General features: G+C 42.6%; 1 protein-coding gene across 1 annotated transcript in view; it reads left to right on the top strand.

Moving 5' to 3' along the window:
- ephb6 (eph receptor B6) overlaps positions 1-6,514 on the top strand; it is a 101,240-nt gene extending 94,726 nt beyond the window's left edge. Inside the window, exons 17-19 of the mRNA XM_017706114.2 lie at positions 1,768-1,952; positions 2,749-2,904; positions 4,564-6,514. Of these exons, the coding sequence (XP_017561603.1) occupies positions 1,768-1,952; positions 2,749-2,904; positions 4,564-4,669 (447 nt within the window). The 3' untranslated portion in view covers positions 4,670-6,514. The remainder of the gene's footprint in view (positions 1-1,767; positions 1,953-2,748; positions 2,905-4,563) is intronic.
- Positions 6,515-14,632: the final 8,118 nt, after the last annotated feature.

Genomic DNA, 14,632 nt, shown 5'->3' with positions numbered 1-14,632 from the left:
GGTCAGGGTTCTGTGCAGACCACTGGAGTTCCTCCACACCAAACTGTTTAAGCCATGACTTTATGGAGCTCATTTTTGTGCACTGGGGCTCAGTCATGCTGGAACAGCAGTGTGCTGCAGCTTTAAGGGAACTAAGGGTTCTAGACCAACCCCTGAAAAATAGTCCCATATCATTATCCCTCCTCCACCAAACTTTACAGTCAGCACAATGCAGTCAGGCAGGTAACGTCCTCCTGACATTCACCAAACCCAGACTAGTCCATCAGATTGTCAGATAGTGAAGTGTGCTTCATCACCCGAAAGAACACATTTCCACTGCTCCAGAGTCCAGTGGTGGTGTGCTTTACACCACTCCATCCGATGCTTGGCATTGCGCATAGTGATTTTAGGGTGGTATGTAGCTGCTTAGCCATGAAAACCAATTTAATGAAGCTCCTGACGTACAGTTACTACAGTTACCTTACTCAGTGCCCCTGCACTGTGAGTTTATATGGTCTACCTGTATGTGGCTGAGATGTCGTTGCTCTTAGATGCTTCCATTTCACAATAATAGAACTTACAGTTGTCTAGGGCAGATCTAGCAGGACATAATTTCACAAACTGACCTGTGGTAGAGGTGGCGTCCTGCGGCAGTGCCACTGAGCTCTTCAGTATGAGCCATTCTATTGCTAGCGTTGGTCTATAGAGACTGCATTTGCTATATTTTAGCAATGGGTGTAGCTGAAACGCCTGAACTCAAGATATAAGAGGGGTATCCACATACTTTTGGCCATATAGTGTGTATATAATCACAATATGTGTCATAAGAATATCAAATATTTTTCCAAATGCATCTCAGTTGAGTTTCCACCTCCAGACTGATGTGTCATGAAGTATTTGTGCACCTCTAATGTGAGGAGTGATAATTGTGTCTCTAAGCCATTAATGTGATGTGGTTTGTATGTCGTACTGAAAAATGTATGAAAGTTGTCTAAGGCAGACTAACGTGCGGTGGTGTATAATAAACCTGCGAGCTGATGAAGCTGTTGCATGTTTTAGTGTGTTTGAAGGTGCCAGTAGAGCCAGGAGGCTGACATGATGGTGTGATGGTTAATGTGATAAATAACATCAGAGAGAGCTTTTCCGAGCATTTTGTGGGTATCGTCCATACTTTAAGAACATGAGTCTGCTAAAAATAAGGATGAAGTGATTGAGCTTAGTCTAATGGTGGGTCTTTAGTCTTATCATAGTCATTAGAGGCCACTGTAAACAGAAATAAAGGGCTTTAAAAATCACAAGTTTATGAGGCCGCTCGAGTAATAAGGGAAGTCGATGATTTGGTGTTTGACGACTTCGTTTGCGTCCTGTGCTGTAAACAGATGCCGCTTAAACCACAGGTCACTGAAGAAATCAGAGGAAGATGTTTGCGTGTAGTGAACATCGTTTTTATAGTTTTGCTCTCTTGTTGGGAGATTATGATTTCTAATCAGTCCTGATAAAGTTTATCGAAACTTTTTTGTAATTTCTATTTAAAAATTGTGGCATTACTCGTGTGTTAATGTTTAAATAATTTCACTTATTGCCATAAATATTGAATTTTACTCATATTTTTTGGTCTGAGTGGTGAAGCCCTGATTACTAAGTCTTTAGATTAACACCCGAGTTAAGCCAACAGTCTAAAGAGTTATGTAAAGGAATAATATATGTGTATATGAATAGTCATGCCCTCTCTCTCTCTCTCTCTCTCTCTCTCTCTCTCTCTCTCTCTCTCTCTCTCTCTCTCTGTAGGTGATGAAGGCCGTAGTTGATCAGTATCGTCTGCCCGCTCCTAACGGTTGCCCCTCTGCCCTCCACGCTTTAATGCTGCAGTGCTGGCAGGCAGACCGGCAGGATCGTCCCGGATTCGACTCCCTCCTGTCCTCGCTGGATCGGCTCATACGGCACCCGGCCTCCCTTAAGGCTGAGCACGCTCGGTGAGAAAAGCCTGTAATAAACAACCTCCGTGTATTGTTTACACATCCACTGTAGGACTACAGTTACTTGAGTCGATCATTAATCAGTGCTGTCAGCACAAAACCTCGAATCTCCGAAATGGTAACTTTACAGCAGAAGGAAAAAACATACTTCAGTTTAAATGTAAGTCAATGGAACCAGACGTTTTTTCCAGGTCGTTCTGGGTCAGTCTTTTTGGCCCATTCATTAAAACAACAAAAATGGAGATACAAGGTTTGGTTCAGACAGCAGCGATATAAATACTGTATATACATTATATATATATATATGCATATATATCTATATATAGGTGTAAATACAGGTAACTGGTAATACAGGTAAATGAGTAGTCAGTGGTTTTTTCTTCATATGCAATATGTAGCCTTGGTCTGTGGTGGCCATGTGTTCAAGTAGTACTTCTAATGTGAACAATAACTGAGCTAATATCAATTTCCAGGGTTTTTTTCCATTTATACTTTTATAAAAGGTGACTTTTTGTTGCAAATTTTAGTTTTTGTTTGCTGTTTTTAACATATTGAGGAAAACCTTAAACATAAAATATCAAATTTAGAATAAGCCATATTTGATGTTTTTTTCCCACTAATATCTCATTCTGCGAAAGATTGGTTATTAAAATGACGTGACATTTGACCAGGGGTGCGCAGACTTTTGCACATGAATCGTATAATCGATAGTGATGGTCCTAATTAGGACTAATTGTCCAGACAGAACATGCTACTTGCCTCTGAACACTGTCTTCCCCTGGCTTCTTTCTAGCCCCACCCAGCCCTTGCTCAGTCCCACCCCCACAGACTTGTCGTCAGTCACGACGGTCAGTGAGTGGCTGTCAGCGCTGAGGATGGACCGGTACAGGGACGAATTTGAGAGAGCGCAGCTACACAGCCTGGAGAGAGTGAGCTTACTCACCATGGAGTAAGTATCGTTCAGGGGTGTAACGATGCACATTTTCAGGTTTGGTACCATTTTCAAGGTCAAGATTTGATTCTACAGAGATCGTGTTATGTACACTGTTACAATGAGCAGTTGGCTCAACTTAGTTTCACATTATAAATGATTACGCACCTTTTCTTGAGTTAACTCAACTTGAGGACACCAGTTCAACCAACTCAAACTTCATAATTTTGTTAAAAGTTCCATAAATTTATTTAAAATGATTTTTTTTTACCTCTTATTCTCCAGGGTATGTTTTGGTTTGTCCATCTGAATTTACGTGACCAAATCATAAGGCAAATTATTCAGTGACCGCAAGAAATAAATGACCATTTTTATCTATTTAATTTTTTGTAAAAGCTCAACTCAAATTAGCAGAACGTGTGTTTTATGGCCACACATATCGCTATATGCTTAGAGTTCACTGCTGAAAGCCAAAATCTCTTTGTGTTATTTTCTAAAAGTGATGTTTCCAGAGCAGATCACTGAAGAGACGCCGTCTGTTTATAGTTTAGAGCCCAGATTTGGGGAAAAACGGGTCGACTTTCAGTAGAAAAACAAAGTTCAGCTTCTTTTATTATAAGGGTTTAAAATGACATCACCGTCTATTAGACTGGAGAGAAGAGCTACAGCCTCACACGACGCCCAGCTTCTGAATGGAGCTTATGGAATATGAACGTTATGAAGAACAGGACGAAGTGCGTATTGGAGCCACCGGTGGTCTCAAGGAGTTGAAGAGGCTACAGTCATCTCCCAATAGCCAGGAGTCCTTCCATCACCCAATCCTACTAGACATTTTCTCCACTTGGGTGCTCACTTACGGATGGCTGTGGCATCACTTGGGTTCAAACTCACTCTCGTTAGATCATTGCTTAGTTCATTGCACCACTCAAGAACACCTGAAGAACCTCAGATTTTTTTGTCTGTTAATGTTTAATACGCTATAGAAAATATTTGTTGATGTAACTGTGGAGAATAGCTGGTCACGTGTAATTCAGCTGTCTAATAATTGTCCCAACATCAGGAGAGGGTGAGTTGGAATCCCAGCCATTCCACATCCCACCACATCTGGAGCCATTAAAGGAGAACATGTCTGATGGCACTGTGTGGTGGAACATTTGAAATAACACATTTGTTATCTTGAGATCACAAGACAGTTAAGTCATGATCTCAAGATGATAATCCAGAAAATTATAACTACCTCGTGGCCTCTCTGGACTTCCGGCAGTTTGTAGTTCTGCAAAAGTTCTTGAGCACGAGTTAGCTATCTTGTGATCTCAAGATAACTAAGTCATGATCCAAAGATAACAACTTATCTGTCAACTTAACTGTCAAGATAACAACTTAACCAAGTTGTCATCTTGAGATCACAGCTCACTTATCTTGTGATCTTGAGATTAAAAAATATCTTGAGATCACAACAAAGCTAAGTCATGACCTCAATATAACAACTTAATTATGTTGTGATCTCAAGATAGAGTTAACTCAAGAATAGCTGTGAAATCATTTACTTTATACAGAGCCCTGCTGGAGACATCCTGTACTAATAAAAATAATGCCTCACCGTATTTAGTGGGAATGAGATCCTAATGTGTACTGGTCTATTTCTACCCCTCACCCTCGCTCCTCTCTCTTTCTCAGGGATGTGCAGGCATTAGGAGTGAACCTCTTAGGCCATCAGAGGAAGATAGTGAATGCAGCGCAGCAGCTCAGGACTCACCTCACTCAGGGACAGGTGGAGGTTTAACACCCTGCCCTTTACCGTGGACACTACCGTGCTCGGACGTTCAGTCCAGAGCCTCATCCAGCCGACCCTGGAGCACAGCGCACACTCAGAGGAGGAGGATAAGATTTTTGTTTTGGATTATTTATTTTGTTCGTTTGCCAACCTGTGCGTTCGTATTCCCCGTCCCTTATTACACGCCCCCTGTAGACAAAAGCCAGCATTTTTCAGCCTAATCTTTATCTGCTGCTTCTGAAGTTGTAGTGTCGATTACAACAGACAGTCATTTTAACAAGATTTCCTCGCAGTAGGAGCCACTGGGCAGATGCTGTGACTATATAACACAAATGTAAAACTATAGCCATTCCATACTCAAGACCGAAAATGACCAAAACAGCTCTTATAAAGTTTTATCCAACTTTTTCAACACTGGAGCAACACAGTAAAGCAGGTCTGGTTACTTTCACTGTTTTTTTTTTCTGGTATCCATGGCAACCAGACAGACGCTCTACCACTACCCCGGTGACAAATTACAATCAAATTTTGTACACATTTACAACTAAACCTATCAAACAGAGCGGCTTGCTGCCGACCCATTCTGAGAAATTTGACCCCTTAAGGCAACTTTATGTAGGATTTGGGGATTTGGAGACCTCTCTGGTAGACACTGCGTGGCACGTGCGAGTGCACTGAAAGACAATTAGTCTAAAGATGCGTGTAAATCATCTACTATTGTCATCATATCTTCATCAGTAGAACTTTGATTTGGCATTTGAGACCTAAACATCGTGCCGGACGTTTTTTTTAGCCTGTCCATGTGACGTTAATATGTAAAGATGTGCGACGTGGTACGAAAAACTCCCACCAAATCTGTCCTGACACCTCTGACTTTTCACTAAATCACTATTTCAGGCTTCACAGGCGACTCGCAGCGGCGCAGGAACACCCAATTCTATTACATAGCGCTCAAAATATTCCATAGCGCTGCTGGTAATCTCTCATTATTATCGACCGGTTTAGTTAGAGTAACGATAAAACAGGCTAATGTGTGACTTTATTCCTATTCATGCATTTTCTTGTTTAAACGGGTAGCTTGTGGAACAAAACAAAAAAATCTAGGAATTTTTAGCTTCTGAGAGCTCAAATTCTTTATATAGCAAATGAATGCAACAACAGAGATTAAAGAGAAGAGTGGATTAGACTTAGGAACTGAACACTGGCTTCAATTATGAGACGACAGGGTTTTTTCTAAATACTAGGAAATGTGCTGACATTGTTGACCTGCTCCAGACGCAGCAGATAGAGATGAGGTTCAGAATGATGCTGCTTCTCCTTCTCATTACTCCCCTCCACATACACACTTGTTCTACACTCAGTGCAGTTCACTAAGGATCAGCTATAAGCTCGGAGGACCAAGGGAGCTCCGCCCACCTTCGAATGCAACGACAATCACAGACTTTTTAAAGACGATGTTTGGCTCTGGCGTCTATGTCGGCTTTATTATCTGTCAGAAGGCCTGTTCTTCTTCTTCACCGATGCTGGTTAGGTGCAGGTGTCATCGTCACTGCTCAAATGTTGGTGCTCCATTAATCAGTTTAGCCATTTTGGCTCCACCCATCTCCCTGAAGGACCATCCAGAAAGCAGGCCTCGTGGCTCAAACCCAATTTTTTGCTCAAATCCGATCTCTCTGACTCGATGGTTCACACTCGTGTAGGTAAGAGACTCAAATCTGTCGTTAATGTGATGCACCAGCCTGAACTGACCCTCATGAGCTCCTCCTACTCAGCAACGTCACGTGACTGAATCACCGCATCATCAGCACAAACTAACGAGCAGAACGAGCTTCGCTGAGAAGATCATTAACTCTGTTCAGCTCTCAGCTTCGTTATTAGAGCCAGACGGAGGAGGAAAAGGTGCAATGAGCTGCTCTTCCACCGTTTACAGGCTTTAACGTCTTTTCGGCGCTGTTGCCATGGTAACGCTGAATGACAGCGTGGGGAAAAATGAATGAATTCTGATCCGAGCGTAACGTTAAAGTCGCGTGGCCACGAATCGGATACGTATCCGATCTAGGACCACATAATAAAGCGGCTCGGGTCAGATTTGAAAAGCTCACACAGTTATACTGTGAACTGTAATGTTAATACAGTAATATAACATTGTACAGTAAGAGGAAAGCCTTTATGTGCACGATCACTAAGTACACTGGACCATTTTTAAATACCTCACAGTGGCGCGTGGGCTGTAGGCCAGCAGTGCTGGAGCGAATGGGGTTTCTTGCTTGCTTCTAGGGGTGGGCGATGTGGCAAACGTCTAACATTGCGATACTTGAAGATGTTTTCGTGAGCACGATACAATCGCAGCGCTTAGTTTTCCGAGTTTTGGTAAGCTGGAACGGACAAAATGCACCAGCAAAACAGGAGTAGCGTATAAAAAAACGGTAAGCACAATAATTCTGTCAGTGTATTTACGGAAAAAAGTAAGTTATCATAAAAAATAACATCCAGACATCCAAGGCCATTCATACAGTGACACTGTTTATGGTTGCTGCCTGCTTACAGGCTCTCTTTGCCATGTTCAGTGATGTAGAAGTGCTGATGATACCATCATAAACTCAGAGAAGGGCGCTGTGGTGTCATTTATTACAATAACAATAACATATCGTTATACTGCCCACCCCTATTTGCTGCATTGGTCATTTTTTACATACCTCACTTGGACACTATCAGCCATATTCCTGCGTCTCCGGAGCCTAAAGTGTTATTCTATTTTTCCCATTTCTGTTTAGGAGGGCAATCCCTTGTACACCCTTTTAAAAAGATGGTTCTTCAAGGGTTCTGTAGTAAGGAAAAGGTTTCTATATAGAACCAGGCAGAGGTGTCAAATTCAGGTCCAGAAAGTAAAAATCCTTCCCAGGATTTTGTTCCAACAGGCTGGCTTCTCTAGTTAGATCACACCACCAGCAGAGCTGTCCAGCCTGTTGGAACAAAATCCTGGGAAGGACTTTTACTTTCTGGACCTGGATTTGACACCTCTGGAACCAGGAACACTCCAAGAACCTTTTGCAAGATTAAATGGCACCAAAACAGGTTCTACTGTTGTTATAAGCTTGACATCGTAACACTAGAAGGACCCTTTTTGGTGATACACTGCAAAAAATGCTGTGAAATTATCTTAAATATAGTCAGTTAATCTTATTTATCCTGTTGAGATTGTTGTAAGATTAATTTAGGATTATTTACCTCATTTCTAGACATGTTTTACTTGCTTTTGATCATTTTATTAAGTAAATTTATCTCACTATATAAGGTCATTTTACTTGTTTTCTGAAACCAGCAAAATGAAAGTAGAGATTAAGAGACCCTTATTAGTCCCACAATGGGGGGATTTCACCTCCGCATTTAACCCATCCGTGAAGTGAAACACCACATACACACTAGTGAATACACACACACTAGGGGGCAGTGAGCACACTTGCCCAGAGCGGTGGGCAGCCCTATCCACAGCACCCAGGGAGCAGTTGGGGGTTAGGTGTCTTGCTCAAGGACACCTCAGTCATGTGCGGTCGGCTCTGAGGATCGAACCGGTGACCTTCCGGTCACGAGGCTGGTTCCCTAACCTCCAGCCCACAACTGCCCAGTATAGCGTGATAATTTTACCTGATAAAATGACCTCAAATAAGTCAATAATGTCCAGAAATCAGCGAGATAATCTTAGAATCAATGCACAGCCATATCAAACTGGGAAATATTAGATATAGTGACTAGATTTAAGATCATTTCACTTGACAAGAGCCCATTTTTTGCAGTGTATATATATAGAGCTCTTTTCAAAAAGGTTCTAGATAGAACCATCTACAACAATCTGAAGAATGATTCCACCATGAAAGGAACCATTTAATCATGCAAAGAGTTCTTTGAATGTTTGTGGGTGTAAACAGAACCGTTTCCTTTGCTAAACAGTGAGGTTCTCGTGTTCGTCGTAATGCAGCTTAGCTACATAATCAGTTTTTTAGCGCGAACGGTTGCTTATCTCGCTGTAGAACCACTACATTCGCAGTACAGGTATCTGCAGTGGAGAGCAGGTGATGGATTTTGTCTATTTTTGGATTGGATTACCTGAGTTTTAGCCCAGGTGATGGCAGCTTTTATCTCAGAGCTGAAGGTGACCGTTCCGGTATTTGGCATTTGGACGTCATCCCTTGTATAACCACTAGCACAATTTCCTCAAGAGAAAACCCTGGTGCTGACGACGTCTCCTCAGTGCTGCAGGAGCACATATTAACGCAGAGGCGTGTTAATGTGACGTGGGGCTTCATACTTCAGCTGTTTGTTGAAGGCCATAGAACAGCATTTCTAATCTAATCTGAAGGTGCTTTGGTTTCTGTAAGAACATTTGAGTCAACCAGTTTCTTCTTATTTTACTAAGTAGAGGGAACGTAATTCCTTTAATTACTCTTTGTTTAGGGAACCAAGTCGGCAATACAAGTTTTCAATAAAGGATTTGAAACTTTAGTCACGCACTACATGTGTCATACAATGACATTATATGGCCAAAAGTTTGTGGACACCTGACCATGACAGCTTGCTGGACAGCCCATTCTGAAACCATAGGCATTAATATGTAGTCCACCCTTCATCTGTTTCATTTCCAGTCAAAACACCCGACATTAATGACATGTTATTTATGCTTTGTCTGTGAAGATAATCTACTTGCCTAAGGTAAAAGAAAAAAAAGGAGCTGCAAGAGAAAACAGGGCTCCTAACAACCACCTGGAAGACCTGGTCGCCACCACAACTGCCCCCATCAGATAAACAGCACTGAACGTGTCTGCAGGTTCTGAGGAGCTGGAAGTGAGTTTGGGAGTGGAGACACTAAGTCTTCTGTTTATTTTTTTTTTCTTTCCTGGTGTTAAAAAATGTTAAATTAATGTCTGTTTTGACTGGAAATTGAGAAAAAAGTAAAAGGTGATCTATTTTTGCACAGCTCTGTTCTGAATCAGCACAAATCAGATCAACCCCCTCCGCCCAAAACACTCTCACTGCTCACCCCCCCATCACCCCCCGTTCACCCAGTATGTAGCATAAAGTCACTCTGTAAGGTACAAATGAATGAGTCCAAATTCGGGTTTCATTCGGGTTAATGTGTTTTTATCTGATAACTGAGGGAAGAAAGAGGGGGAGCGATTTGTGTGTGTGTGCGTGTGTGTGTGTGTATGGGGGGGGTGTGGGTGTGTGTGTGCGTGTGTGTGTGTGTGTGTGTGTGCGTGTGTATGGGGGGGGTGTGTGTGCGTGCGTGCGTGCGTGCGTGCGTGCGTGTGTGTGTGTGCGTGTGTGTGTGCGTGTGTATGGGGGGGCGGTGGGGGTGTGGGGGTGTGTGTGTGTACAGAAGCACACAGTTTGTATTATTTGTTACTATTCACCACTATTACACTATTGTGAACATTTGTTTAAAAAAATAAAGAAAGAATATGATTTTATTAAACATAATGGTGCCGTCATCTTTATTCGACGCTGTAACTTCTGGATTTTATCAACTCCACTGATCATACAGTTCCACTCTGTAGTTCTGCAGTTACAGACTGTAGTCCATCTGCTTCTCTGATACTCTGTTACCCTGTTCTTCAGTGGTCAGGACCCCCATGGACCCTCACAGAGCAGGTACTATTTGGGTGGTGGATCATTCTCAGCGCTTCAGTAACACTGATGGTGGTGGTGTGTTAGTGTGTGTTGTGCTGGTACAAGTGGATCAGACACAGCAGTGCTGCTGGACTGAGAATAGTCCACCAACCAAAAATATTATTGCCTTGTTAACGTATTAGCTTTTTCCATGATTACTTGTTAGCTACGTTAGCCTCATAGCTCAAGTGGAAAACGAGTGAAAAGGAGATTTCAGACCACCAAACGGGCCTTGGTTGAAAGGGGTGGGGCCTGTTATTTGGACAAAGTATTACTTTAAGTGACTACATCATGCAACCTCTCTCTCTCTCTCTCTCTCTCTCTCTCTATCTCTATCTCTATCTCTATCTCTCTCTCTCTATCTCTATCTCTCTCTCTCTCTCTCTCTCCCTCTCTCTCTCCCTCTCTCCCTCCCTCCCTCCCTCCCTCTCTCTCTCTCATGGCCATCTCCCTTTTCCAAAAAACACTGCTGGTCAGCTGTTTGCTCTTGTTTAGTCACACAGAGATCAGTGTTGGTCAGCTTTTCCGTAGAGATGCTTATCTCCATCTCTGTACAGCATGAAGTGATGAGATTGTAATCTGCTATGGGGTGAAACACTACGCTCCACTACATCTGGCAGAGGGAGCGGTGTAGAGTTCAGTGGAACGCTGTATACAAACAAACAAACACAAACTCTCACATACATTATAATACTAACTTTGTGTCCACCACTGGAATCGCATGGCCTCCTGTCCCACACGAAGCCCAAACTGATACTGTTTCAATGTAATATGAGCGTATGTGGGAACAGTGTGCAGACCCTACACTAAACCAATAAGAGTCCTTGGGCAAGACTCCTAACACCACCTTCGCCTACCTGTGTAAAATGATCAAATTGTAAGTGGCTCTGGATAAGAGTGTCAGCCAAATGCCTAAAATGTAAAAATCCAGTTTATGATATTTACTTGACATTTACAGCGAGGTTTGATGTACAATTTGCACAAAACCTTACAGGCTCAGATGTCTTTACAGTGGTGGTGATAGGAACCAGGGGTCGCCATGTCAACAACACAAATATAGACATATTATTTACTATCCCAAACCACCAGTCAGCCTACAAGTCGTCTGAGTGTTTATATATAGTGTTGACGTTAATAAAAAACAGTGCTAAATCTGAATAAACACGTTTTCTTTAGGGACTATTTTGCCTCACAACGCCCTACATGTGTCCCTCCACCATAAACCTCTTTTCAAAAATACATTTTAGGCCAAAATTTAGCCTCAAAACTTTCATCGAACAGACAACTCCACTGTGAATGACACCGTGAACCACTCTCTTCACAGCCTAATGGTGTAATTATGCAGAATGTTTGAAAAATTGGTGAAATTCCCCCTTTTATATCTAAGCAAGCACAATGAATGGCCCTATTAAACTCCACCTTCAAACAAGCTCCCAGTATTAGAGCGGCATGGCTATGAAAACACGGCGAAAAGGCCGTCCTGCGCCGAAGACCCATAATGACACAGGGAACACGCAGCTTTGTAGCGCAAAACAAAACATTACAGAGACCAGCCCTGAAATTGTCATTAGGCCTTAGTAAACACCTAGTCAATCTGGCTTCCACCCCTTTGCTAAAGATAGCTTCACACTGGGCCTTTCTAAGACGCTCACTCATCCTTTAAAAAGCTGTTGCCTGACCGCTATTACTCATTATTTGACCCCAGCTATAACCCAGCTGACCGTCCACCCTCTCCACCCCGGCCTGTCCTTCTCTCCTAACAGCTGACAACAATTTGTTTAATCGAAGAAAGATATGAAGGAAACTGACCTTTTTCACCCCATGTAAATATTAAAAAGTACACATGTCGACCGCAGTTGTAATCATTACCTTGTGCCCCACGAGTCCAAATTCCTTTCCTCAAATAACAGCAAAACTTCTTAACAGCCTAAACATATAATTAGGCATAAGACTTGTTTTCTTTCTTGTTATCCCTCAACAAAACCCCTATTGATGGCTGTAAATGCACCTCAACATCTCTATTAGCCCATAGAAAACAGCACTGGCTCTGCACTGTTTGTGTTTCTCCTCCACTGTTGAGGAATTATATCATTAATTATATTGAGCTTTACTGCAACAGGGTGGAAGCAGAGTCGCTTAATAGACTTCAGTTAGTTCAAGACTAAACTGGGTTTTAAATAGACAATATCTATTAACTCCTTCAATAGCCAGGGCTCAAAGTTTTACTGCACACTTCTATAAAAATAGCCCAGTCAGTTTGCACAGAAGTCCCTGTAGTTACTGAATAATAAGCCTTAGTATGTAATAAGCCTGGGATTTAGGTTTTAAGGAGGATTCCACTTTTGCATAATTAAATAGGTAAGATGTAAATAGAGCCATTCAGAGCGGTTTGGTGTGAAACGCTCCATTCTGGAGAAACTTGCTGAGTCAGAATTATTCACAGCGGTGGTGATAGGAACCAGACGTCCACCTCTAAAAGCTCCCTCGCAGAAAGTTCCTACACGAAATGTTATGATTGAACACAATGAACAACTTCAAAAGAATATCTCCATCAGAAACGCGTAGGATTCTTATTGAGCGCTATTCTGTATCACAATGCTATTTCAGCAGGCTGTGAGCCTAGAAGGAGAACTCACACTTTCCTCACAATTTCTGACAATGCGATGCTGATGTTAACCTCTTCTTTTCTCCGAAGGGTCCTCCTGGAGAAAGAATCCAGAAATCGGCGATCCTTCATTGACACAACATCGAGATCTGCTTCATTTCTTTGCCGCAGTCTTGAGAAAGGCATTTTTTCCTCTGGGCACGCCTGTGTTGTAGACACGCCAACTCCTGGTTCCTATCACCCCCACTGTAAAGAAAATAAAAGTTGATCTATTTCTCCACAACGAACCGTTTCAAACCAAACCAATCGGAGTGACTGTGTTCACATCCCAACCAGTGAATTATAGAGAACGTTTGAGAGGCTGAGAGAATTCCTCTTTAAGGAATCACTGCACATAAGCATGCCACAAAGGATGTAGATGGCTATGATGGGATCCTCCACTTTTCCAACTGGCGTATTCTTTAGAGGGAAGAGGGGAGAGTAAGAAAACCATCTGTGAGACAACATCTTGATCAAAATAGGGGGATCCAAAGTTTGCTCCTCAGAAATGGGAGAAGTGAGAGAGAATGAGATGAAATCTATCGTTTATTCCTCCTCGTTCGCGCTATTAGATGATAATGCTGGCTTTGGTGCCATTTGAAGAGATTTAAGCCACATCTCTCAGAGCAGGATCTGAAGGCAGACCTGCAGCAGGCCTAATGAACACGTTCAGCTGTAAACAAGTGCAAAGCAGCAGCGCAGCCAGGCCAAACAGTCATTAGCCCACTGAAAATTCAAGACCCAGCCTTTGTCAGGTAGCCCACTGTTAAACCTGCGTGGCGAGTGAATTGTAATGGTAACACAGCTGGAATCCGGAATGAAGGGGAGAAAACCATCAAAACGGCCTCGTACTTCAGCCAGCTAACCTAGCTAGCCTTCGTTTACTTGTTTTCGTGAGGAGAAACGTCGCGTTGTCGTGTGATCGTTTAATCGTGGGCTATTTAGAAGCGTAGGGGGGTATTTAGGGGTTTTTCTGGGTGGTTTAAGCGGTTCTGTGTTCGCCTTTTCTGAGGTAAAACCGTCGCATCGCCTGGGCCTGAGCTACTGCACCTCCTGACCTGCTAACGCTTTCTAGAAGCTTCCACACAGAATTAGCCAAACACAGCAGCTTCTAGAGCTGAACGTGAGGCGATGACATGATGGTGGTAGCCGTCAGCGACTTTTAAGCAGGTTTTCCCGACATTTAGTCAGAAATACCCGTGTAAAGTGTTGACGGAGGTGCTTTTTTGGCGTCTTCGTGACGGGTGGCTAATCAGGAGGCGAGCGACATGGAGCCAGCTGAGGTAAATTCAGAGGGGGGGGGGTGAAGTGAGAGGGGCCTAAACTCCAACCACAAGTGCGAAAAAACGACAAAAAAGCGAAAGTATCTTTGGAAATAACAGCTAAACACTGACACACTTAGAAAATGTGGTTCTTCAAAGGTTCTTTGATAAAGGCAGTGGTTCTATTTAGAACCACGGCTTTGATATAGAGCCATTTCGTGCTGAAATAGATCTTCGGATTGATGGAGAGTGAGTTGAATGTGGTTCTGTTCAGAGCCTTTTTGAAAGTGGTTCTATATAGGACCGCAATGGGTTCTTCTACTGTTACACTGTCCAATACAAGAACCCTTTTGGTCCTCTATAGAACCATTTTCTATATAACATTCCAGGTTCTGTATAAAA

The sequence above is a fragment of the Pygocentrus nattereri genome, chromosome 3 (genome assembly GCF_015220715.1).
Source record: "Pygocentrus nattereri isolate fPygNat1 chromosome 3, fPygNat1.pri, whole genome shotgun sequence".
NCBI lineage: Eukaryota > Metazoa > Chordata > Actinopteri > Characiformes > Serrasalmidae > Pygocentrus > Pygocentrus nattereri.
This window is presented reverse-complemented; position numbering and strand designations above follow the sequence as displayed.